General features: G+C 38.6%; 1 protein-coding gene across 1 annotated transcript in view; it reads right to left on the reverse strand.

Moving 5' to 3' along the window:
- The window catches only part of EML5 (EMAP like 5), a 192335-nt gene that overhangs the window by 64475 nt on the left and 103670 nt on the right, over nt 1-24190 (reverse strand). Inside the window, exons 18-21 of the mRNA XM_015144346.3 lie at nt 22027-22229; nt 20988-21099; nt 18893-19020; nt 13410-13551 (exon numbers count right to left, since the gene is read on the reverse strand). Of these exons, the coding sequence (XP_014999832.2) occupies nt 13410-13551; nt 18893-19020; nt 20988-21099; nt 22027-22229 (585 nt within the window). The remainder of the gene's footprint in view (nt 1-13409; nt 13552-18892; nt 19021-20987; nt 21100-22026; nt 22230-24190) is intronic.

The following is a 24190-nucleotide window of genomic DNA, read 5'->3' on the forward strand; positions in this document are numbered from 1 at the left end:
GGTCCCCTAGAAAGGGGAGCCCATCAGACTAACAGTGGACCTCTCAGCAGAAGCCCTACAAGCCAGGAGAGACTGGGGGCCAATATTCAACATTCTTAAAGAATTTCCAACTCGGAATTTCATATGCAGCCAAACCAAGCCTCATAAGTGAAGGAGAAATAAAATCCTTTTCAGACAAGCAAATGTTGAGGGAATTGGTCACCACCAGGCGTGCCTTGCAAGAACTCCTGAAGGAAGCACTAAATATGGAAAGGAAAAAGTGTTACCAGCCACTGCAAAAACACACTGAAGTACAAAATCAATGACACTATGAAGCAACTACACTAAGTGTGCAAAATAACCAGCTAGCATCGCGATGACAGGATCAAATTCACACATAACAATATTAACCTTAAATGTAAATTAGCTAAATGCCCCCAATTAAAAGACAGGGAATGGCATGCTGGATAAAGAGTCACGACCCATTGGTGTGCTATATTCAAGAGACTTATCTCATGCATAAAGACACATACAGGCTCAAAATAAAGGGATGGAGGAAAATTTACCAAGCAAATAGAAAGCAGGAAAAAGCAGGGAGTGCAATCCTAGTTTCTAACAAAACAGATTTTAAACCAACAAAGATCAAAAAAGACAAAGATGGGCATTATATAATGGAAATGAGATCAATTCAACAAGTAAAGCTAACTATCCTAAATATACATGCACCCAGTACGGGAGCACCCAGATTTATAATACAAGTTCTTAGAGACCTATGAAGAGACAACTTAGACTCCCACATAACAGTGTGAGACTTTAACATCCCACTGTCAACATTAGATCATCAAGACAGAAAATTAACAAAGATATTCAGGACTTGAACTCAGCACTGGATCAAGTGGACCTGATAGATATCTACAGAACTCTCCAACCAAAAACAATAGAATATATATACTTTCTTCTTGGCACCACATAGCACGTACCCTAAAATCAATCACATAATTGAAAGTAAAACACTCCTCAGCAAGGACAAAAGAACTGAAATCTTAAGTCTCTCAGACCACAGCACTATCAAATCAGAACTCAAGATTAAGAAAATCACTTAAAACCACACAACTACACGGAAGTTGAACAATCTGCTCCTAAATGACTCCTGGGTAAATAATGAAATTAAGGCAGAAATCAAGAAGTTCTTTGAAACCAATAAGAACATGGAGGCAAGATACCAGAATCTCTGGGACACAGCTAAAGCAGTGTTAAGAGGGAAATTTATAGCCATAAATGCCCACATCAAAAAGCTAGAAAGATCTCAAATTGACACCCTAATATCACAACTATAAGAACTAGAGAACCAAGAGCAAACTAACCCCAAAGCTAGCAGAAAACAAGAAATAACCAAGATCAGAGCAGAACTGAAGGAAATAGAGACACGAAAAGCCCTTCAAAAAATATTAATGAATCCAGGGGCCAGTTTTTGAAAAAATAAATAAAATAGACCATTAGCTAGACTAATAAAGAAGAATCAAATAGACACAATAAAAAATGATAAAGGGGACATCACCATTGATCCCACAGAAATACAAACAACTATCAGAGAATACTATAAACATCTCTATGCAAATAAACTAGAAAATCTAGAAGAAATGGATAAATTCCTGGACACATACACCCTCCAAAGACTGAACCAGGAAGAAGCTGAATCCCTGAATAGACCAATAACAAGTTCTGAAATTGAGGCAGTAATAAATAGTCTACCAACCAAAGACAGCCCAGGACCAGACAGATTTACAGCTGAATTCTACCAGAGGTACAAAGAGGAGCTGGTACCATTTCTTCTGAAACTATTCCAAACAACTGAAAAAAAGGGACTCCTCCCTAACTCATTTTTTTGAGGCCAGCATCATCTTGATACCAAAACCTGGCAGAGATGCAACAAAAAAAGAAAACTCCAGGCCAATATGCCTGAAGAACATTGATGCAAAAGTCCTCAATCAAATACTGGCAAATTGAATCCAGCACACATCAAAAAGATTATTCACCACGATCAAGCTGTCTTCATCCCCAGGATGCTAGGCTTGTTCAACATACACAAATCAATAAACATAATTCATCAGATAAACAGATCTAAAGACAAAGACCATATGATTATCTTAGTAGATGCAGAAAATACCTTCGATAAAATTCAACATCCCATCATGTTAAAAACTCTCAATAAACTAGGTATTGATGGAACATACCTCAAAATAATAATGATAAACCCCACAATGAGTATCATACTGAATGGGCAAAAGCTGGCAGCATTCCCCTTGAAAACTAGCACAAGACAAGGATGCTCTCTCTCACGACTCCTATTCAATATTGGAATTTCTGGCCAGGGCCATCAGACAAAAGAAAGAAATAAAGTGTATTCCAATAGGAAGAGAGGAAGTAAAACTGTCTCTGTTTGCAGATGACATGATCATATATCTAGAAAACCCCATTATCTCGGCCCAAAAGTATCTTAAGCTGATAGGCAACTTCAACAAAGTCAAAGGATACAAAATCAATGTGCAAAAACTACCAGCATTCCTATATACCAACAACAGACAAACACAGAGCCAAATCATGAATAAATTCACATTCACAATTGCTATGAAGAGAATAAAATACCTAGGAATATAGCTAACAAGGGAAGTGAAGGACCTCTTCAAAAACTACAAACCACTGCTCAAGGAAATAAAAGAGGACAGAAACAAATGAAATAATTTCATGCTCATACATAGGAAGAATCCATATTGTGAAATGGCCATACTGCCTGTATTAGTCTGTTCTCACACCGCTATGAAGAAATACCTGGCTGGGTGTGGTGGCGGACACCTATAATCCCAGCACTTTGCAAGGCTGAGGCGAGCAGATCACTTGAGGTCAGGAGTTGAAGACCAGCCTGGCCAACATAGTGAAACCCTGTCTCTACTAAAAGTACAAAAATTAGCTGGGCATGGTAGTGCACGTCTGTAATCTCAGCTACTCAGGAGGCTGAGGCAGGAGAATCACTTGAACCCGGGAGGCAGAGGTTGCAGTGAGCTCAGATTGTGCCACTGCACTCCAGCCTGGGCTAAAAAGGTGAGACTTCATCTCAAAAACAACAACAACAACAACAAAAACCCCAGAGACGTGGTAATTTATAAAGGAAAGAGATTTAATTGACTCACAGTTCTGCATTACTGAGGAGGCCCCACGAAACTTACAATCATAGCAGAAGGCAAAGGAGGAGCAGGCACTTTCTTCACAGGGCAGCAGAATGGAGTGAGTACAAGCAGGTGAAATCCCAGACAGATAAAACCATTAGATGTTGTGAGACTCACTATCACAAGAACAGCACAGGAAAGACCTGCCCCCATGATTCAATTACCTTCCACCAAGTCCCTCCCACAACACGTGTGAATTCAAGATGAGATTTGGGTGGGAATACAGCCAAACCATATCATTCTGACCCTGGCACCTCCCAAATCTCATGTCCTCACATTTCAAACCCAATCATGCCTTCCCAACAGTCCACCAAAGTCTTAACTCATTTCACCATTAACTCAAAAGTTCACAGTCTAACATCTCATCTGGGACAAGGCAAGTCCCTTCCACCTATGAGCTTGTAAAATCAAAAGCAGTTAGTTACTTCCTAGATACAATGGGAATACAGGCTTTGGGTAATACAGCTGTTCCAAATCGGGGAGACTGGCCAAAACCAAGGGGTTACAGGCCCCATTGAAGTCCAAAATCCAGCAGGGCAGTCAGATCTTAAAGCTCCAGTGATCTCTTTTGACTCCATGTCTCACATCCAGGTCATGCTGATGCAAGAGGTGGGTTTCCATGGTCTTGGGCAGCTCCGCCCCCGTGGCTTTGCAGAGTATAGCCCCCTTCCTGACTGCTTTCACGGGCTGGCATTGAGTGCCTGAGGTTTTTCCAGGCACATGGTGCAAGCTGTCTGGTGTTCTACCATTCTGGGGTCTGAAGGATGGCTGCCCTCTTCTCACACCTCCACTAGGCAGTGCCCCAGTAGGGACTCTGTATGGGGGCTCCGACCCCACATTTCCCTTTTGCACTGCCCTAGCAGAGGTTCTCCATGAGGTCCCCACCCCTGCAGCAAACTTCTGCCTGGGCATCTAGGCACTTCCATACATCCTCTGAAATTTAGGTGGAGGTTCCCAAACCTCAATTCTTTACTTCTGTGCACCTGCAGGCTCAACACCACATGGAAGCTGCCAAGGCTTGGGGCTTCTGATCTGAAGCAACAGTCCAAGCTGTACTTTGGCCCCTTTCAGCCATAGATGGAGCAGCTGGAATGCAGGGTACCAAGTCCCTAGGCTGCACAGAGTAGGCGGGACCTGGGCCTGGCCCGTGAAACCATCTTTTCCTCCTAGGCTTCCAGGCATCTGATGGGAAGGGCTGCCGTGAAGACTTCTGACATGCTCTGAAAACACTTTCCCCATTGTTTTGGGAATTAACATTCAGCTCCTCATTATTTATGCAAACTTCTGCAGCTGGCTTGAATTTCTCCTCAGAAAATGAGATATTCTTTTCTATCACAGTCAGGTTGCAAATTTCCTGAACTTTTATGCTCTGGTTCCCTTTGAAAACTGAATACTTTAAACATCACCAAAGTCACCTCTTGAATACTTTGTTGCTTAGAAATTTCTTCCTCCAGATACCCTAAATCATCTCCCTCAAGTTCAAAGTTCCACAAATCTCTAGGGGAGAGGGAAAATGCCACCAGTCTCTTTGCTAAAACATAACAAGAGTCACCTTTGCTCCAGTTCCCAACAAGTTCCTCATCTCCATCTGAGACCACCTTAGCCTGGATTTCATTGCCTGTATCATTATCAGTATTTTGGTCAAAGCCATTCTACAAGTCTCTAGGAAGTTCCAAACTTTCTCACATTTTCCTGTCTGCTTCTGAGCCCTCCAAACTGTTCCAACCTCTGCTTGTTACCCAGTTCCAAAGTTGCTTCCACATTTTCAGGTATCTTTTCAGCAGCATCCCACTCTACTGGTACCAATTTACTGTATTAGTCCGTTCTCACACTGCTATGAAGAAACACCTGAGATGGGGAAATTTGTAAAGGAAAGAGATTTAATTGACTCACAGTTCCAAACTTCCTGAGTTCCAGGAAGCTTACAATCATGGCAGAAGGCAAAGGAAAGCAGGCATCTTCTTCACAGGGTGGCAGGCTAGAGTGAGTGCAAGCAAGTGAAATGCCAGACACATGAAACCATCAGATGTCACTGGACTCACTCTCATGAGAACAGCACGGGAAGACCTGCCCCCATGATTCAATTACCTCCCACCAGGTCCCTCCCACAACATGTGGGAATTCAAGATGAGATTTGGGTGGGGACACAGCCAAACTGTATCACTGCTCAAGGTAATTTATAGATTCAATGGTCAGAAATAAGACCACATATCTATGACCGTTTGATCTTTGACAAACCTGAAAAAAACAAGTAATGGGGAAAGGATTTTCTATTTATTTATTTGTTTGTTTGTATTTTTTCTGAGACAGAGTCTTGCTCTGTCTCTCAAGATGGAGTGCAGTGGCATGATCTCGGCTCACTGCAACCTTCACCTCCTGGGTTCAAGCAATTCTCTTGCCTAAGCCTCCCAAGTAGCTAGGACTACAGGCACACACCACCACAACTGGCTAATTTTTGTATTTTTAGTAGATACAGGGTCTCACCATGTTGGTCAGACTGGTCTCAGACTCCTGAGCTCACGCGATCTGCCCACCTTGGCCTCCCAAAGTGCTAGGATTACAGGCATGAGTCACCACACCAGCCAGATTTCCTATTTAATAAATGGTGCTAGGAAAACTGGCTAGCCACATGCATAAAATTGAAACTGGACCCCTTCCTTACACCTTATACAAAAATTAACTCAAGATGGATTAAAGACTTAAATGTAAAACCCAAAACTATAAAAACCCTCGAAGAAAATCTAGGCAATACCATTCAGGACACAGGTACAGGCAAAGATTTAATGATGAAAATGTCAAAAGCAATTGCAACAAAAGCAAAATTTGACAAATGGGATCTAATTAAAATAAAGAGCTTCATCACAGCAAAAGAAACTATCATCAGAATGATAAGGCAACCTACAGAATGGGAGAAAATTTTTTGCAATCTGTCCATCTGACAAAGGTCTAGTATCTAGAATCTACAAGGAACTTAAAAAAAATTCACAAGAAATAACCCCATTAAAAGGTGGGCAAAGGACATGAGCAGACAGTTCTCAAAAGAAGACATTTATGCAGCCGAGAAACATATTTAAAAAAGCTCAACATCACTGATCATTAGAAAAATGCAAATCAAAACCACATTGAGATACCATCTCACACCAGTCAGAATGGCGATGATTAAATAGTCAAGAAACAACAGATGCTGCTAAGGCTGTGGAGAAATAGGAACACTTTTACTCTGTTGGTGGGAATGTAAATTAGCTCAAACATTGTGGAAGACAGTGTGGTGATTCCTCAAAGACCTAGAACCAGAAACACCATCTGACCCAGCAATGTCATCACTGAGTATACACAAAGGAATAGAAATCATTCTATTACAAAGATACTTGCACACATATGTTCACTGCAGCACTATTCACAATAACAAAGACATGGAATCAACTCAAATTCCCCCCAATGATAGACTTGAAAAAGAAAATGTGGTACATATACACCATGGAATACTATGCAGCCATAAAAAGTAACAAGATCATGTCCTTTGTGGGGACATGGATGGAGCTGGAAGCTATTATCCTCAGCAAACTAACACAGGAACAGAAAACAAAATACTGCATGTTCTCCTTTATAAGTGGGAGCTGAACAATAAGAACATAAGGATACAGGGAGAGGAACACACACTGGGGCCTGTTGGGGGGCAGGGGGGCGGGAGAGCATTGGGATAAACAGCTAATGCACATGGAGCTTAGTATCTAGGTGATGGGTTGACAGGTGCAACAAGCCATCATGGCACATGTTTTCCTATGTGACAAACCTGCACATCCTGCACATGTATCCCAGAACTTAAAATAACGTAAAATAAAAAAAAATTTTTAAAGCCACATCTGCCCTAACAGTATAGGAGACTAGTCTTGCACCTGAACCTCCTAGACAAAACTGGAATTCATGAAGGGACGTACATTAATTGTACTCATTACAGTACTAGCTTTCAAATTTTTATGTTAATTTTAGGTTCCAAAATACTCATAGTGATAATCTAATACCATTATTTCCAAATTTTTTAAAAAAATGTTATCTCTGAATCATTAGCATCCAGAGTAAACATGGGTTATATAGTTTTTTGAAAAATTTTCTTCCCTCAAGTTTCACAGAGATAATGGTCAACTAAGCAAAATGGATACTGTGAGAAAAATTCTTACTCTAATTTGAAGACTTTTTGAACACTGGAATATGAACACAGTATTGGTTTCCTAGAGGCTGTAACAAATTACCATAAACTGTGTGTCCTAAAACAACAAAAATTCATTCTCTCACAGTTCTGGAGACTAGAAATCTGAAATCAAGATGTTGGCAGAGCTATGCTCTATTGTGAAAGTTCTTGGGAATAATCCTTCCTTGTTCTCTCTAGCTTCTGGTGGTTGTAGCAATCCTTGGTGCTCCTTGGTTTATAGGTACATCACTCCAATCCTCTGCTTCCATCATCGTGCTGCATTCTCCCAGTGTGTCTGTGTCCCTATATCTTCACATGGCCTTCTTATAAGGACATCAGTCATTGGATTTAGAGCCCAACCAAATCTGGTATGCCTTTGCCTTAAGCTGATTATATCTGCTAAGACTCTATTTCTAAATGAGGACACATTCACAAGTACTGGGGGGTTAGAACTTCAACATATTTTTTCAGGGGGACACAACTCAACTCACAACAAATACAATAGTAATGAATTATAATTTCCTTCTACAAATCATAAATCTAAAGACAATATAACCTGGAAATGTTTTCTTTAAAATAAATATTATAGCTTGCTATCAAAAAAGGGGCTATAGCCAGGCATGGTGGCTCATGCTTGTAATCTCAGCACTTTGGGAGGCTGAGGTGGGTGAATCACTTGAGGTCAGGAGTTCAAGACCAGCCTGGCCAACATGGTGAAACCCCGTCTCTACTAAACATACAAAAATAAGCCAGCCATGGTGGTGCACACCTGTAGTCCCTGTTACTCAGGAGGCTGAGGCAGGAGAATCGCTTGAACTCGGGAGGTGGAGGATGCATTGAACCAAAATCACGCCACTGCACTCCAGCCTGGGTGATAGAGCAAGACTCCATCTCAAAGAATAAAAATAAAAAATAAAAAAATAAAGGTGCTATAGTCCCTACAAAAAAACCTTTTTCAAAAAAAAGTCCTTGAAGCCATCAAACAAGAGATAGTATTATCTGATGATAAAAGAGTCACAGGAAATTTAGAACTGGATTATACTTATTTTTTCACCATTACTCTGACTAATGTATAGAGTAGTGTATAGTATACTGTAGCATATAGTAAGGGCCTTTTAGGTCATTGGAAAAATTTGCTCAAAATTAATTACTTTTCAACTCAATAATATCATTAATAAACTTTGCTCTTCAAGGTTGCTTTAAAAGAAACATCAATTATTTTATTTCAGTGTTTTATGCTGAAACTTTCTTCATTTTTCACCTCGAGCCAGGAGTTAGAGACCAGCCTGGGCAACAGGGTAAAATCTCATGTCTACACAAAATACAAAAATTAGCTAGTAAAAAATTATTGGTAATAATTTATCGATAATTAAAATACTGCACAGCTATACTTACATTGTTATGATTTTGTCTTTTTATATTTCAATATACTAAACATTAAATTATATATTTAGTTTCACTAATTTTACTTTAAATTTTTTTGACTCATGAATATCGTAAGAAATAAAATACAGATATTTAATTACATGCAATTTTTTTTTGGCAAAAACTCTCCAAACAGCATATTGTCATTTTCTTCTAGTATTACAACCATATCTCAGGAGAAAAACAGAGAAACCTTTTTTTAAAAATGTGTCTGGCAATAAAGACTTTATGAAAGAAGCTTATCTAACCTGGCCTGGGTTCTCCATACAGGAGGAAAAATCATACTTGAGAATTCACAAACACAGGGTGGCTTTCGCAAACCTTAGATTCAAAATTATACTAATTACATGATTTATGTAATCCCAGTTAAATAAATTTTCAGTGGTTCTTGATGGTAGCACACAAGACACCTGAAGAAAGAAACACATAATCTCTACAGAAGCACACCCTCGATGCAGACATCATGGGATTCCCACAGGTAAAGCCCAATCAAACATGAACTTACAATACAAATATAAAATGCACAAGAAGGTGGACCACTAGGAGGGAGTCAGCAGAAAACAAACAAACAAACAAACAAGAAAACATCCAAAGAATGGGAAGAAAAACACGGCATAATGAGATCCTTGGAGATAATTAGATTTTATATTCTTTATCTGAAATGGGTAGTTAAGATTAAAGATAGAAAAGAGTAGATCTAAAATATAAACAAGAAGTATGACATTAAAATATCTCAGGCAAACTTGAAAACAAATAGAAGTTATAAAAGTGACAATTATCAAAATTAACTAATGGGTAGGTTAAAAACAGATGGGAATGAACTGCTATAAAAAGAATTAAAAACTAGAATAAAGATCTAAAAAATTACACAGATGCTACACAGAGACAGACGGAAAACATGAGATGAGCAAGACGAGGACTAACAGTGTAGAATTAAAAAACAGAAAGTCCATTATAAACTCGGAATTGGCCAGGTGCCGTGGCTCACGCCTGTAATCCCAGCACTTTGGGATGCCACGGTGGGCAGATCATGAGGTCAGGAGATCAAGACCAGCCTGGCCAAGACGGTGAAACCCCTTCTCTACTAAAGATACAAAAATTAGCCAGGCATGGTGGTGGGTGCCTATAATCCCAGCTACTCGGGAGGCTGAGGCAGAACCACCTGAACCCAGGAGGTGGAGGTTGCAGTGAATTGAGATCGCAACACTGCACTCCAGCCTGGGCGACAGAGCAAGACTCTGTCTCGAAAAAAAAAAAAAAAAAACAAACTCAGATTTGATTATAATTAAAACTTAAATCTGGAGGATATAAGTTTTTAACAGAAACTTTCCAATATGTATGGCCAGAAGCAGTGGCTCACACCTGTAATCCCAACACTTTGGAAGGCTGAGGCAGGTGGATCACCTGAAGTCAGGAGTTCGAGACCAGTCTGGCCAACATGGCAAAATCGTGCCTTTACTAAAAATACAAAAAATTAGCTGGGCATGGTGGCAGCTGCCTGTAATCCCAGCTACTTGGGAGGCTGAGCCAGGAGAATAGCTTGAACCTAGGAGGTGGAGGTGGCAGTGAGCCAAGATTACGCCATTGCACTCCAGCCTGGGCAACAAGAGTGAAACTCCGTCTCAAAAAAAAAAGAAACTTTCCAATATGTCATTATATAGAAAAGTGCAAAAGGCTGGCAAAAATTTAGAAAGCATTTACTTCATGAACATTAAGAATATAAACATTAGGTCGGGCACAGTGGTTCACACCTGTCATCCCAGCACCTTGGGAGGCCAAGGCAGGCTTGAGCCAGGAGTTAGAGACCAGCCTGGGCAACATGGTAAAATCTCATGTCTACACAAAATACAAAAATTAGCTAGGTGTGGTGGTACATGCCTGCAGTTCCAGCTATTCAGGAGGCTGAGATGGGAGGATCACTCAGCTTGGCAGGTGGAAGTTGCAGAGATTGTGCCACTGTACTCCAGCCTGGGTGACAGAGTAAAACACTGTCTCAAAAAAAAAAAAAAATCATAATCACTAAGCCATGTTGCATTTTTATACTTCTTTAACTGATTGCCATAAAATTGAGCTGTTTGCTAGAAATTTTCCTATGACAAGCTACTTTAACTATAGTGAATTATTTTTTATAAAATGTTAAGTCTCAGGATCATAATAGATGTACATTCATTTGTTGAGGAAAACAGTATTTGCTTATTGAATGATTCAAAGAGATACTATGTTTTATAATATTTAATCCAGCATGACTTTAGTGATCTTGCTATAATTAACCAGTATAAAACCACACATATCCCTTTTAAGTTAAAATCCACCTGTTTTCCTCTTGAATCAATGATAGAAATTAAAATAAAGGTGAATATAGAAGAATATATATAAGTTTTTGACACAGGGTCTCACTTTGTCACCTAGGCTGGAGTACAGTGGCGTGTTCATGGCTCACTGCAGCCTTGGCTTGCTGGGCTCAAGCAGTCCTCCTGCTTCAGCCCCCCAAGTAGCTGGGACTACAGATGCACGCCACCACGCCCAGCTAATTTTTGTATTTTTTTGTAGAGACAGGATTTTTCCACTCCTGAGCTCGAGCAATCTGCCCACCTTGGCCTCTCAAAGTGCTGAAATTACAGGCATAAGCCACCGTGTCTGGCCCTTAACGAAGAATATTTAAAAACAAAAATATAGAATCATGAATTTTCTATACAACCTAATGTAAAGATCTTGTCCTAGAAGGAGCCACTAACACTAGCAGACAATTTTTCAGTACTAATATAAGACATACATCCACAGATTCGGAAAGCACAACAAATCCTAAGCAGCATACATGAATTCAGAGACATGCATGATGTTATTAAACCACAGAACTGCAGAAAAAAGTAAAAGAGAGAAGTGGAAACAAGAAGACTCATATATTTCAACCAAGAACTCCAGAAGCAGTTGTATTAGCATTTAAGAATGAGAGTAAAAAATCAAAATTGTTCAGACTAGTGGTATACTAAGGTCAGGGTGGTTGTAACAGTTTATTCTAAGTGTCAATATGCTGCCTATAGAGAACTTTTAAATAATAATAATAAAACTGAATAAAAATTAATCTGCTTTTTAGGAACAGTGATGTCAGTGACAAAATACTTTTGCTGCCAGGATAGACCACTTCCACCATTCTGCCCTTGATAAACCACTGATTCAGACAAAAGGAGCTAAGTAAATTTCTAACAAATCTTTCATTAAAGAAACTCTAAGGTAGGAAAAAGAAAATGATAAAAGCAAAAAGTACGATATCCAAGAAGAAAAGGTAAACAAAGAAATGTATAAGCACAAAAAATCCTGAATAAACAATGACTGAATAAAACAATAATAATGACAATTGAAGGGGGTTATTGAGGGTAAAAAAAAATTCAAAGCTGGACATCAATAACTAAAAAAGGGGAGGACAGTGACCAGAGTTCAAGTGTTCTACAGACTGTGATAAACTTTAGATTATTAGTTGTTTATATATTAAATACTTAACGGTAACTCTAAAAGAGAATAGACCATGACTTTTAAGTCAATAGAAGAATTACAATTCATGCTACCTATCTTCAAACTGGCCTTTACTGTGGTTAGATAATCCTTGCCTTCATCTGGTGATGCCATTTATATATATATATATATATATATATTTGTTTTTTCTTTGAGACAGGGTCTCATTCTGTCCCCCAGGCTGGAGTGCAGGAACATGATCTCTGCTCACTGCAACCTCTGCCTCCCAAGTTCAAGAGACCCTCCCACCTCCACCTCCCAAGGACCTGGGACTATGGTCATGTGCCATCATGCCTGGCTAATTTTTGTACTTTGTGTAGAGACAGAGTTTCGCCATGTTGCCCAGGCTGGTCTTGAACTCCTGAGCTCAAGTGATCCTCCTGCCTCGGCCTCCCAACGTGTGCTGGGATTACAGACGTGAGCCACCATGCCCAGCCTTGCTATCATATTTTTTACAGTAACTATTCCTAACTTTTGCAACTAGCACTCTTCCTATAGTATCCTCATCCTATAATATTCCCTGCCACTTTGCTTAGAAACTCGAAGCTGCCCATATATCTTCAACTACCCTAGGTTAATAGTAACGGCCTTGCTCCTATAATTGAGCCTTGCCCATCTCTCTACCTGACAGCTTCATCTGCCTCCTACAAATGGACTAAGTTCTATTTACAATATCCTTCCCTCAACTGTCTACCCTCAACTGTCTACCCTCTTAGTTTCCAGTTCTTTTTTGATTTTATTTTTAGTCCCCACTATGCCTTAGAAAAGTTTCCAGTTCTAAATTATGTATAATCCATAGTCACAAAGGAGAGAAAAACTTAGCTTCTGTTTACTTCCTATATTCTTTATTCAACAAGTTATTGGAAATTTGCTCAGTTTAGGCATGATGATAGGAGGTCCCATAAAGCAAAGACTGAGTACAATTACATTTCTCTATGTGGCACCATGAGCAAGTAGACGTTGAATAAATATTTCAACATATTTAAAGTCTTTTTAAAATGTGCCTAGTCTTGCTTTCTTATATTTGTAAAGGTTAGAAAACGTGACAGTTTAACCTATGTTCAAGTCTAAGAGCCTCTTACCCTTTTTCAGCTTCCGGACAGCCAACATACAATGACTAGGAGAGAGATCCCATATTCTTAAGGTTTTATCATCACTTACAGTAGCACAGATGGGCAGATAAGGGTGTGTAGCTAAACCCCACACCTCTCCTTCCATGTGTCCCTATAAAGAAAACATAGGATCAATTTAGTGTATGCGTGTGTGTGTGTATTTATACACAGTTTAATTTAGAATAAAGCTAAAGATAACATTCAATAATATGTGAAAATAGATAGGATACTGAATAGTGAGTAAGTCTAACAAAACTTTTCTGTTTATCTTTGGGAAACACAATAAAATATCTCTGTAACAACTTTAGCTCCACAATTACAATATAATCAAGTGACAATTAAAGTTAGCTTGTAATCCTAAAACATTCTCTGGGTGGAGAGAATAGGAATCGGCTGCTCTGGAATGTTAGTAATTGCCACACAGGAGGCACTTTCCTGCATCAGAGAATGAGGAGCTCCACAGACCTGCTCACCAGTGAAACTAGTAAAAATCAATTAAAAAAAAACACAACCATTAAAAGTCTCTGAAAATCGTTCCAAGGAGATGCAACAAAGGAAGGAACATTTATTCAAGAAAATCTGCTAAAATTTGTTAAGAACAGTAAGAGTCTATGGTATTTAAACTGAGATCCACTCCCTTCCTCTCTCCTTATCTAGATGGAAACTCCGAGACTGATGCAACCAAGAACACTAGGCTCTCTCTCCCTAGAGCTCCCGCTCAGAGCGCTATCTTCCCAGGCAGGGCAGGATGTCAGCATTTCTCATCCTGCCCTCAGTCTCCTGTTGCTGAGGCTAAATTCTTACTGAGCTCAGCTGACAGATGAGAGATAGCTTCTGCCCAGCCCCTCCTCCAGATGGAGGCTCTACTTTGGATACGGTGCCTCTGAGAATAATGGGGTCCTGGTGGTAACTCAGGAACAGCTGAGACTACTGTCCACCGTCCCCTCTCCCCTTACCAAGTAATCAGGGCCTAAAGCCTGAGATACTCAAAGATAAGGATTCCATTGACCTCACTCTCAACTCCACAGCCCTAGTTCAGAGATTTTGCCTGGAGGGAGAGACAACCAGAAAACCAGATAGCTCCTAATCTCTTCTCAAAGGAACTGACTTCACTTACAGAGGAGTGTGAAAAAGCTCATGCGTAAGTACGCTCTCAAAAATGGTGAAAATTGTTTTGAGAATTTCTTAACTATTCTTGAATATTTTTTCTTCTATATGGTTTTTAATATGTTTCCAGAATTTGTAAAAAAAAATCTAATAAAAAGGAATTGGGAGGAGACTGGTAGGCTCACTGGAAATATGGGCTAAACTGTAGGCCAGCTAGTTTGTCCAAGAGAACTAGCTGGGAGGAGCCTGCTTGGAGTCAGAAACAAACCTCAAACACTAACCTTGGGAAGTACCCCTTTAAAGGAACCTGAATTTGATTGGTTTAGCCTGTGGCACAATTTATACCTGAGGAAAATGTTGAAAACTGAAAATAATAGAGCAATAAGCTAGCAATTAAAGGAGTTTAACAGTTGGGTGTGGTCTGGGAAAGAGACAAAGATGAGGGAACCCTTCCTGAATTATATTATAAAGTCATTATTACCCTGATATTAAAGCCTGATTTCTTGTGATATCAAAGATATCACAAGAAAACTAAAGACCAATATCCCTTATAAATACTAATGCTAAAATCCTCAACAAAATAGTGGCAAACCAAATCCAATACATATAAAAAATTAGATACCACAACCAAGTAGGATTTATCCTAGGAATGCAAGATTGACATTACATAAAAAATCAATGAATGTAATATACTATATCAACAGAATTAAAAATGAAAACCACATGATCAGCTTAATAGACACAGAAAAATTGACAAATCCCTCCCCATCTATGATGAAAATGCTCCTCAAACTTGGAATAAAAGGGTAGTAACTCCTCAACTTAAAATCAGTAAGGAGCATCTATGAAAAACCCAAGTTAACATTATACTCAATGGTGGAGGACTAGATGCTTTCACTCTAAGACCAGGAACAAGACAAGGATGTTCTGTTCTCACCACTTACATTTAACAGTGTACTGGAGGTTCTAGTCAGGACAATGGGACAAGAAAAAGAAATAGCAGGCATCCAGATTGGACAAGAAGAAGTAAAACTACGTGTATTTACAGATGACATAATCTTGTATACAGAAAATCCTAAATAATCCACTATAAAACTATCAGAACTAATAAATGAGGTCAGCAAGTTTACAGGTTATAAGGTTAATGTGAAAATCTACTGCATTTTGATATACAAGAAATGAATAATATACAATCAAAATTAAGAAAACAATTGTATTTATAACAGCATTAAAAATAATGAAAGTTAAAAATAAATTTAACAAAATGAGTGCAAGATCTATACACTGAAAACTACAATACACTCAGAAAAAGTTAAAAGAAGATCTAATTAAATAGGGAGCTTATCCCATGTTCATGGACTGAAAGACTTAATGTTATGATGGCACTTACTCCCCAAAGTGATCCATGGAATAATGCTGCTACAAACACTGTACAGTTTGTTGTTGTTGTTGTTGTTAAATATATGTAAACACTTCTGTAGGGTACATATATTCCTATACTTGTAATTACTATCATTTTATAATATTTTTATTTCTAGCATGGAGAGTTTCTCAAAGTTTTCTTAACTATTCTTGAATATTTTTTCTTCTATATGGTTTTTAATGTCTTTCCAGAATTTGTAAAAAATCTAATATTTTGATTGTGATTAAATTTATATAACTTATTTCTTTTATTCTTTAGTAAAATCTTACAGTTTTGTTAACACAGGTCGAGTATATTTTTAGCTATATTTATTCCCCGTTACTGTATTTTTTTGTGTGTGAGCACCATTCTTTTAAAGAAATGAGGTCTCCCTCTGTCACTCAGGCTGCCATGCAGTGGTGCAATCATAGCTCACTGCACCCTTGAACTCCTGGGCTCAAGTGATCCTCCTACATTAGCCTCCTGAGTAGCTGGGACTACACATGTGTGCAAGAAAACCCAGCTAATTTTATTTTATTTAGAGGTGTGTGTGTGTGGGGGGGTCTCGCTATGTTGCCCAGGCTGATCTTGAACACTCGGCTTCAAGTGATTCTCCCACCTCAGCCTCCTGAGTAGCTGGGATTATTGGCATGAGCAACTGCACCTGGTGCAAGTAACATTTTATTTATTTATTTATTTATTGAGAGGGAATCTTGCTCTGTTGCCCAGGCTGGAGTGCAGTGGCATGATCTTGGCTCACTGGAACCTCTACCTCCCAGGTTCAACCAATTCTCCTGCCTCAGCCTCCTGAGTAGCTGTGATTACAGGTACCTGCCACCATGCCTGGCTCATTTTTGTATTTTTAGTAGAGACGGAGTTTCACCACATTGGCCAGGTTGGTCTCAAACCTGTGATCCACCTGTCTGAGCCTCCCAAAGTGCTGGGATTACAGGTGTGAGCCACGGTGCCCAGCCAGCAAGTAGCATTTTTAATATCATATCTTCTAACTAGTTATTGCTAGTGTATAGAAACACTATTGATTTTTATAAGTGGATTTTGCATCTAATCACTTTACAGAACTCTTTAATTAGTTCTAATATTTTTTCAGTTTATTCCCTTGATATTCAAGGTATAGGGTTATAACACCCAAAAATACCAATACTGTTGTCCATTCCTTTCCAACACATACACCTTAATTAGTGTTTTGTTTTACTGGATTGGCTAAGACCTCACACAAAATGCTGGACAATAATGGTGTGATCTGGTATCCTTATCTTGTTTCCAATCTCAAGAAGAAAATAAGACAATTGAAATCTTGAACTCTACAATAAATACTAAAAACAACAGGACATTTTAAAAAATTTTAACTGGGAGGCCAAAGGTTCGGCGCTTTAGGTTCCTATGTAAGCAAACCAAAGCCCAATGTAAACAGTGAAATGAAACTAGAGACTATGCCAATCAGAATCTGCCAACCAATCTCTAAGTGAGGTCTTTCCATTCTAACCAATCAAATACATTTTTTTTTTGTTTTACTTCCGGACTCAGCCTATAAAATCTCACTGCCCACACTGCTACAGTGGATCTCTCTGAGCCTTTTCCAGTGCTGCCTAATTCATGATTTTTTTTTTTTTTTTTTCTGAGACAGGGTCTCACTATGTTGCTCATGCTGGGCTCAAGCAATCTGCCCACCTCATCTTCCCAAACTCCTGGGCTCAAGTGATCTGCCTGCCTCAGCCTCCCAAAATGCTGAGATTACAGGCATAAGCCACCAAGCCAGCCCTCTTTTAATGTGCAGATTAACTCTGTTAAATTTATTTTGTCTAAAGTTTTTCTCGTAACAGACATTATTTGTGACTTCTAAATCTTTTTTCACAGTTAAGAAACTGTGTTTTTAATAATTTCATATTTGGATTCATCTGTAAAAGCATACTTGTGTTAATATTTTCCAAGACATCACAAACATGTTAAACACCATGACCTCACCATCTTTTTACTTCAAAGGCATATTATGTAAGTGAAATTAAACAGTAAGACACCAATTAATTTAACATATAACATTTCGTCATCTGTTTACAAATTTTCCTTGACCTATCAAAATGTTACATTAACATTAAAGCCTGCCCAGTGTTCTCATCTAGGTGTGCTCATTGGTGGTGTAACAGTGAAGTGGGGGTTGCAGAAGAAATAAGTCTGTATTAAGAAAGAAAATTGTTTTTCAGGGTAAAAAGGCAAGCCAAAGTTTGGTGTTGCTATGTAGAGTTGCATAAGGACAATTTTTCAACAAGATGTATCCTATTTCATTTACTGTTTTATGGTATTAATTTATTTCCCTATTTTCCAGAAAAATATAATACATAGAAGAAATATAAATCTACAAATCAAATCCAGCATTCCTGATGGAAATGTTAAGGATCATATAACCAGCACCTAATCTTGCTTTTTAATTTTACATCTCTATCACATAATTTTTATATTTCTGGATTGTTTTATTATTTATATCTTTTCACTGATATTTCATTTTCAACAATAAACTTTTAGCATACATTCACATATTCATTTTTATTTTTTCTTAGAAACTTAAGAATGACCTAATAAAGAGTTTCAGAGAAAAATAATTGCCTTAGGCTCAACAAATATACCTTACATAAATAAAATTAAAAACAGACTGGGTTAAATTAATTACAACTGGTTTTTCTTTTCATTGGTCCCTTATTTTGTGATAAGAAATTACTTAAAATATTGGCAATTATTCCATATAAGAATATGTATATTTACTGATACCCAATCATTTAGCTATAACCAAATTTGATTTTTTTTCTGTATACATTAACAAATATTTCCCTAATTTAACATTATTTTTCATCACTGTCAACTTTTGGCTCTTATATATTGAAATAATCAATTGTATGTAAAGAAAAAAAAGCAAATTAGCATTTAAAATTACCTGAACCAGAAGTGTTATTGGGCCACTTTTATCCACTTCTAGTATTTCGCCATTCTTTGTGCCAACTAAAATATGACCATGTCCTAAGGATATGGCACGTATAGATGGATTATCTTCCAAGAGAAGACCTGAAATGTTAAATGAAGATGTTCTTCTAGACATACAGTTACTATAATACAAGGGTGTATATATTGCCAATTAAGCTACTTTGACAGTGAAAATCATATTACAAGGTTTTCTCCTGTATTTTTTCTAATAAATGTACTACATTATCCCCAATCATTCAATTGAGTAATCTCAAAATAAGTACCACCTATGTATTATAATTCTATGATTCTATTCTCAGATTTCCTCCTACCATTCTGACAACTATTTGTTTACCTCTTCTTACATTAGTCCTTCCTTATCCATCTCCTGCCCCTCTTAGAGTATTTACAATATTCTTATTAGTAATTTTAATTCAACTCAAGATACATAGTCAGCCCTCAGTATCCTTCAGGGATTGATTCCAGGACCACCACAGACACCAAAATCTATGGATGCTCCAGTCCCTCATATAAAATGGAGCAGTATTTGCATATAATCCACATACATCATTCCTTTTTTTTTTTTTTTTCAGGATGGGGTTTTGCCATTTTGCCCAGACTGGTCTTGAACTCCTGGGCTCAGGAGATCCACCCACCTGGGACTCTCAAAGTGCTGGGATTACAGACGCAAGCTACCACGCCTGGCCCCCATATGCTTTAAATCACCTTTAGATTGCTTATATCTAGTACAATGTAAATGCTATGTAAATAGCTGTTATACTGTATTTTTATATTATTTTTATTGTTCTATTGTTACCTTTTATTTTTCTCTCGCATATTTTCTATTTGCAGTTGGTTGAATCTGAGGATATGGAACCCCCAGATACAGAGGGCCGACTATATTTATGTCTACTTGTCCTAGGGAGGCTTCAGCAACACATTAGTAAAGATGATAGACCCAACTCCTGCCCTTCCAGAGCATACAATGAGGAAAACAGACCCTGTGTTAGGGGCATATTGAAATAGGAGCACATAGCAGTGGAATCGAACTTTTTCAAGAGGAGGTGAGTACAGGTGGGGGAAATCATCCTAGAAAAAAGATCAGGTTTGACATTTGAAAAATAAGTATGTTGTCAAGTAACTGGAGGGGGTAGGAGGGAAGAGGAAGGACATGTTTTAGGAAAAAGTAAAAACATGTAGAAAGGCCCAGAGGTCAGGGAGAGTGTGATGCCATGCCTTAAAGGAAGAAATGTGCTCAAAAGAAAATGCACCTTCTGGGCCCACAGCCCGGAGGATGGTCAGCGGACAGGGAGTTGGGCCTAATACTGCCCTTGCACCCTTCCTTCTCTTAAAAAAAAAAAAAAAAAAAAAAAAAGCCAAGCACAGTGGCTCATGCCTGTAATTTCAGTGCTTCAGGAGGCCAAGTTTAGAGGGTCACTTGAGTTTGAGAGCAGCCTGGGCAACATAGAGAGACCCTGGCTGTACAAAAATTTGAAAATTTGCTGAGTATGGTGGCAGGCACCTTTAGTCCCAGCTACTCAGGAGGCTGAGGCAGGAGGACCACTTGAGTCTAGGGGTTCAAGGTTTCAGTGAGCTATGACTGCACCACTGCACTCCAGCCTGGGCAGCACAGCAGGACCCTGTCTCTTAAATAAATAAATAAATAAATAAATAAACAAACGAACAAATGGCAAACAGAAAAAGGGCCTGTGAGGCTAGAGAGGCAGGGTCAACAAAATGCCAAGGTGAAACAAAATGTCAAAGTTGCACACAAGTTCCTGACTGGTGATAACTGTGATGTTCACATGGAAATTTTCTTTGGAAAATTAATGTCAAAAATTAGGATTCATAATCTTGTACTTCACAAATATTTTACAATGTGCATCACAGAAAATAGATTTTTGAAAAGACGGCAATGATTCTGGTATCATTAAGTGATTTCTTCCACTTAATGCTGATGCCCAACAAGAAGGAAAAATATATGCCATGTGTTCCACCTCAGTGATCAAGCATATTAATAAGCAGTTAATCTTTTTTCCTATAAAAATCTCCCATAAGTCTCAAATCACCTTTAGATCCCGGGGCCAATGCAGCTCTTTTTATAGCATAGGTCTTGAGACATCTTTCAAAAGAGTCATCCCAAAGAGCTATTATACCATCTTTTCCTCCAGTTACAAACCCCTATGAAAAAAAAAGGTCCAAGTTAATAAAAATCTAAATTTTTTTTTAAATAGTAGCCTTTTTCCTTAAATTGAAAACTTCTAGAAAAAAGAATATAGCCAAAAGTTACAGCTTGTAAAGAATAGGAATAAGCATAAGAATTCATTGTTTTTTAAACCGTCTACATGGAATCCGCAATAATACTTACAGTGACACTAAACATTTTACTTTTAGGATGGGGCTTTAGAAACATAGTTTCTAAAATCTGTAACTATACCTCAGATTACCACTCAAAGTTACATATACCCTCCTGGAGTCTACATAATAACCTCATCCTTAAAATGAGAAAACAATAATAGTAACTACCTGATAGGATATGGTGATTATATATAAACAGCTGGTTTTTGACACATAGCATGAGCTTAAGAACATGAAGTTAAACTTTAAAAAAAGAAAAAAGAAAAAAAACAGCAGACCTGGCTGGCACAGTGGCTCATGCCTGTAATCCAACACTTTGAAGGCTGAGGTGGGAGAAGAGCTTAAGCCCAGGAGTTGGAGACTACACTGGGCAACATAATCTCTACCGAAAAATTTTAAAAAATTAGATGGGAGCAGGTAGCACTTGCCTGTAGTCACAGCTACTCAAGAGGCTGAGGCAGGAGGATATCTTGAGCCCAGGAGTTGGAGGCTGCAGTGAGCTGTGATCACACCACTGCACTCCAACTTGGGTGACAGAGTGACCTGTCTCAAAACAAAACACTGCAGACCTATTTCATTCTGTGTTCAGGAGTTTGAAAAGAGAAACAAAGAAAAGTCAAGATGAGCCTAGCCCACAGACTACTGCTGGATAGTCCAGCCAAGCAGAAAGGCAGTGTTCCTTTACTTCTGAAAACGCTTTACTCTCCATGACAGATTATGTTTAACTTGAAATCTCTTTAGGTTACTTACTTTTTCCAAAGCATGCATACTGAACACTGGCCCATCATGTGCTTTCACTGTTTTTACAAGAAAGATGTCTCTCCAGATACACACATCTCCTGTGGATGTTCCAGAAAAAGCCATCTCTTCAGTCCATCCATACACTGCACACATCATTGTGTCATTTTTCCCCAGTGTGCCTATGTAGCCTTTTCTTCCAATCAATCCTCCCCCTAGTTCACAAAAAATATTATGAAAGTACCACTTTCAAAATGTACGCAATTATAAAGAAGCAAAATTCCTTTTCTACTGTTGTTGTTGTTTGAATAGAAAGGCATGCAACAGTAAGGAGAACTGAAAAATACAGGTGTCTCAATCAGTGATGCGGGTTACACCTTGCATATCTGCATTAAGACCGTAACTTTTTAGATAAACAAAGACCTGGACTAAGTCTGTTTTAATCAGTCCTTAGCACTTTTGATGATGTTTTTTAAAGTTTTCATTATGACATATTTAAGAATACAAAAAGGCATTTAAAAACCCCAATACAATGAATGCCTGTACATCCACTGACCTACAAAAAGATCCCAGAGTAACTGAAATGTCATGCCAATCTCATCTCCCTTCTTCACCCTCTGCTATTGTGAATGTGATACTGATTCTTCTCATGCATTCCTTTATATATAACATATTCGTGAATTTTTAAGCAATGTCATATTTTTTCATGTTTTAAATTTTTCTATAAATATCATCCTGTATGTATTCTTTTGCAACTTGCTTTATTCACCAATGATTTGTTATAGAGTTGTTTACATGTTAGAAAACTCACTTTCATAACCAATAGCATTCCATTATATAAACATACCATGGTTTATCCATTTTCCTATTAATGGGCATTTAAGTTACTTCCAAGTTTTTGCTATTAAAAGCAATGCTGCTTTAAACATTCTTGTAAAGGCCTCTTCTACACGAGTGCAAGAATTTCTCTAGGAATGCCTGGGAATAGTAATAGAGTAATGTGCAAAAGGCATAGCATATAGATCAAAGAGGGATCAGCTCTTGCCAAACTGTTTTCTAAAGTTTATATACCAATGCACATTCCTACTAACAGTGAAAAGAATTCCTTGTTTCCCACCTTTGGGAACAGTTTGTGTTGTCACACTGGGGAATATGAAACACCAACTGAATTTTATTGTGGTTTAAATTTGCATTTCTGTGAATATTATGCTTGATCATATTTTCATATTTTTATTGGTCATCAATCCTATTGATATCTTTTGCCCATTTTTCCCAATTGAACTCACAAATTCCTTCCCTCCTTCATTCATTCAAGAAATACATTAGCTGGGCATGGTGGTGGGCGCCTGTGGTCCCAGCCACTTGAGAGGCTGAGGCCAGAGGATAGATTGAGCCTGAGAGGCAGAGGTTGCAGTGAGCCATGATTGTGCCACTACGTTCCAGCCTAGGTGACAGAGCAAAACCCTGTCTCAAAAAAAAAAAAAAAAAAAGAGAAAGAAAAAAGAAATATACATGCTAGGCACTATTCAATGTACCAGGGGTAGACTTATGAACCAAAGAGGCAAGACAACAAAATTCCTTGGAGCTTCATGGTGAAAGACAGTCAATAAATGTAACTAGTAAAATATACAGTGTGTTAGATGATGATGGGTGCTTTGGAGAAAACGTAAGCATAAAAAGGAGACAGGAAGCGGGAGGAGTCCATTTTAAGTAGGGTGGTTAAGGTAAGCCTCATCAAGATGTATCTAAATGAAAAGTTGAGGCCGGGCGCTGTGGCTCAAGCCTGTAATCCCAGCACTTTGGGAGGCCGAGACGGGCGGATCACGAGGTCAGGAGATCGAGACCATCCTGGCTAACCCAGTGAAACCCCATCTCTACTAAAAATACAAAAAAAAACTAGCCGGGTGAGGTGGCGGGCGCCTGTAGTCCCAGCTATTCGGGAGGCTGAGGCAAGAGAATGGCATAAACCCGGGAGGCGGAGCTTGCAGTGAGCCGAGATCCGGCCACTGCACTCCAGCCTGGGCGACAGAGCAGGACTCTGTCTCAAAAAAAAAAAAAAAAGAAAAGTTGAAGGAGGTAGCAAGAGCAAGCCATGCTAGAAGAGTGTTCCAGGCAGAGGGAGCAGCACGGGCAAAGGCCCCAGTACAACAAGACTGAAATCGCTAAGTAACATCCA

This window comes from Macaca mulatta, chromosome 7 (genome assembly GCF_049350105.2).
Source record: "Macaca mulatta isolate MMU2019108-1 chromosome 7, T2T-MMU8v2.0, whole genome shotgun sequence".
Taxonomy (NCBI): Eukaryota; Metazoa; Chordata; class Mammalia; order Primates; family Cercopithecidae; genus Macaca; species Macaca mulatta.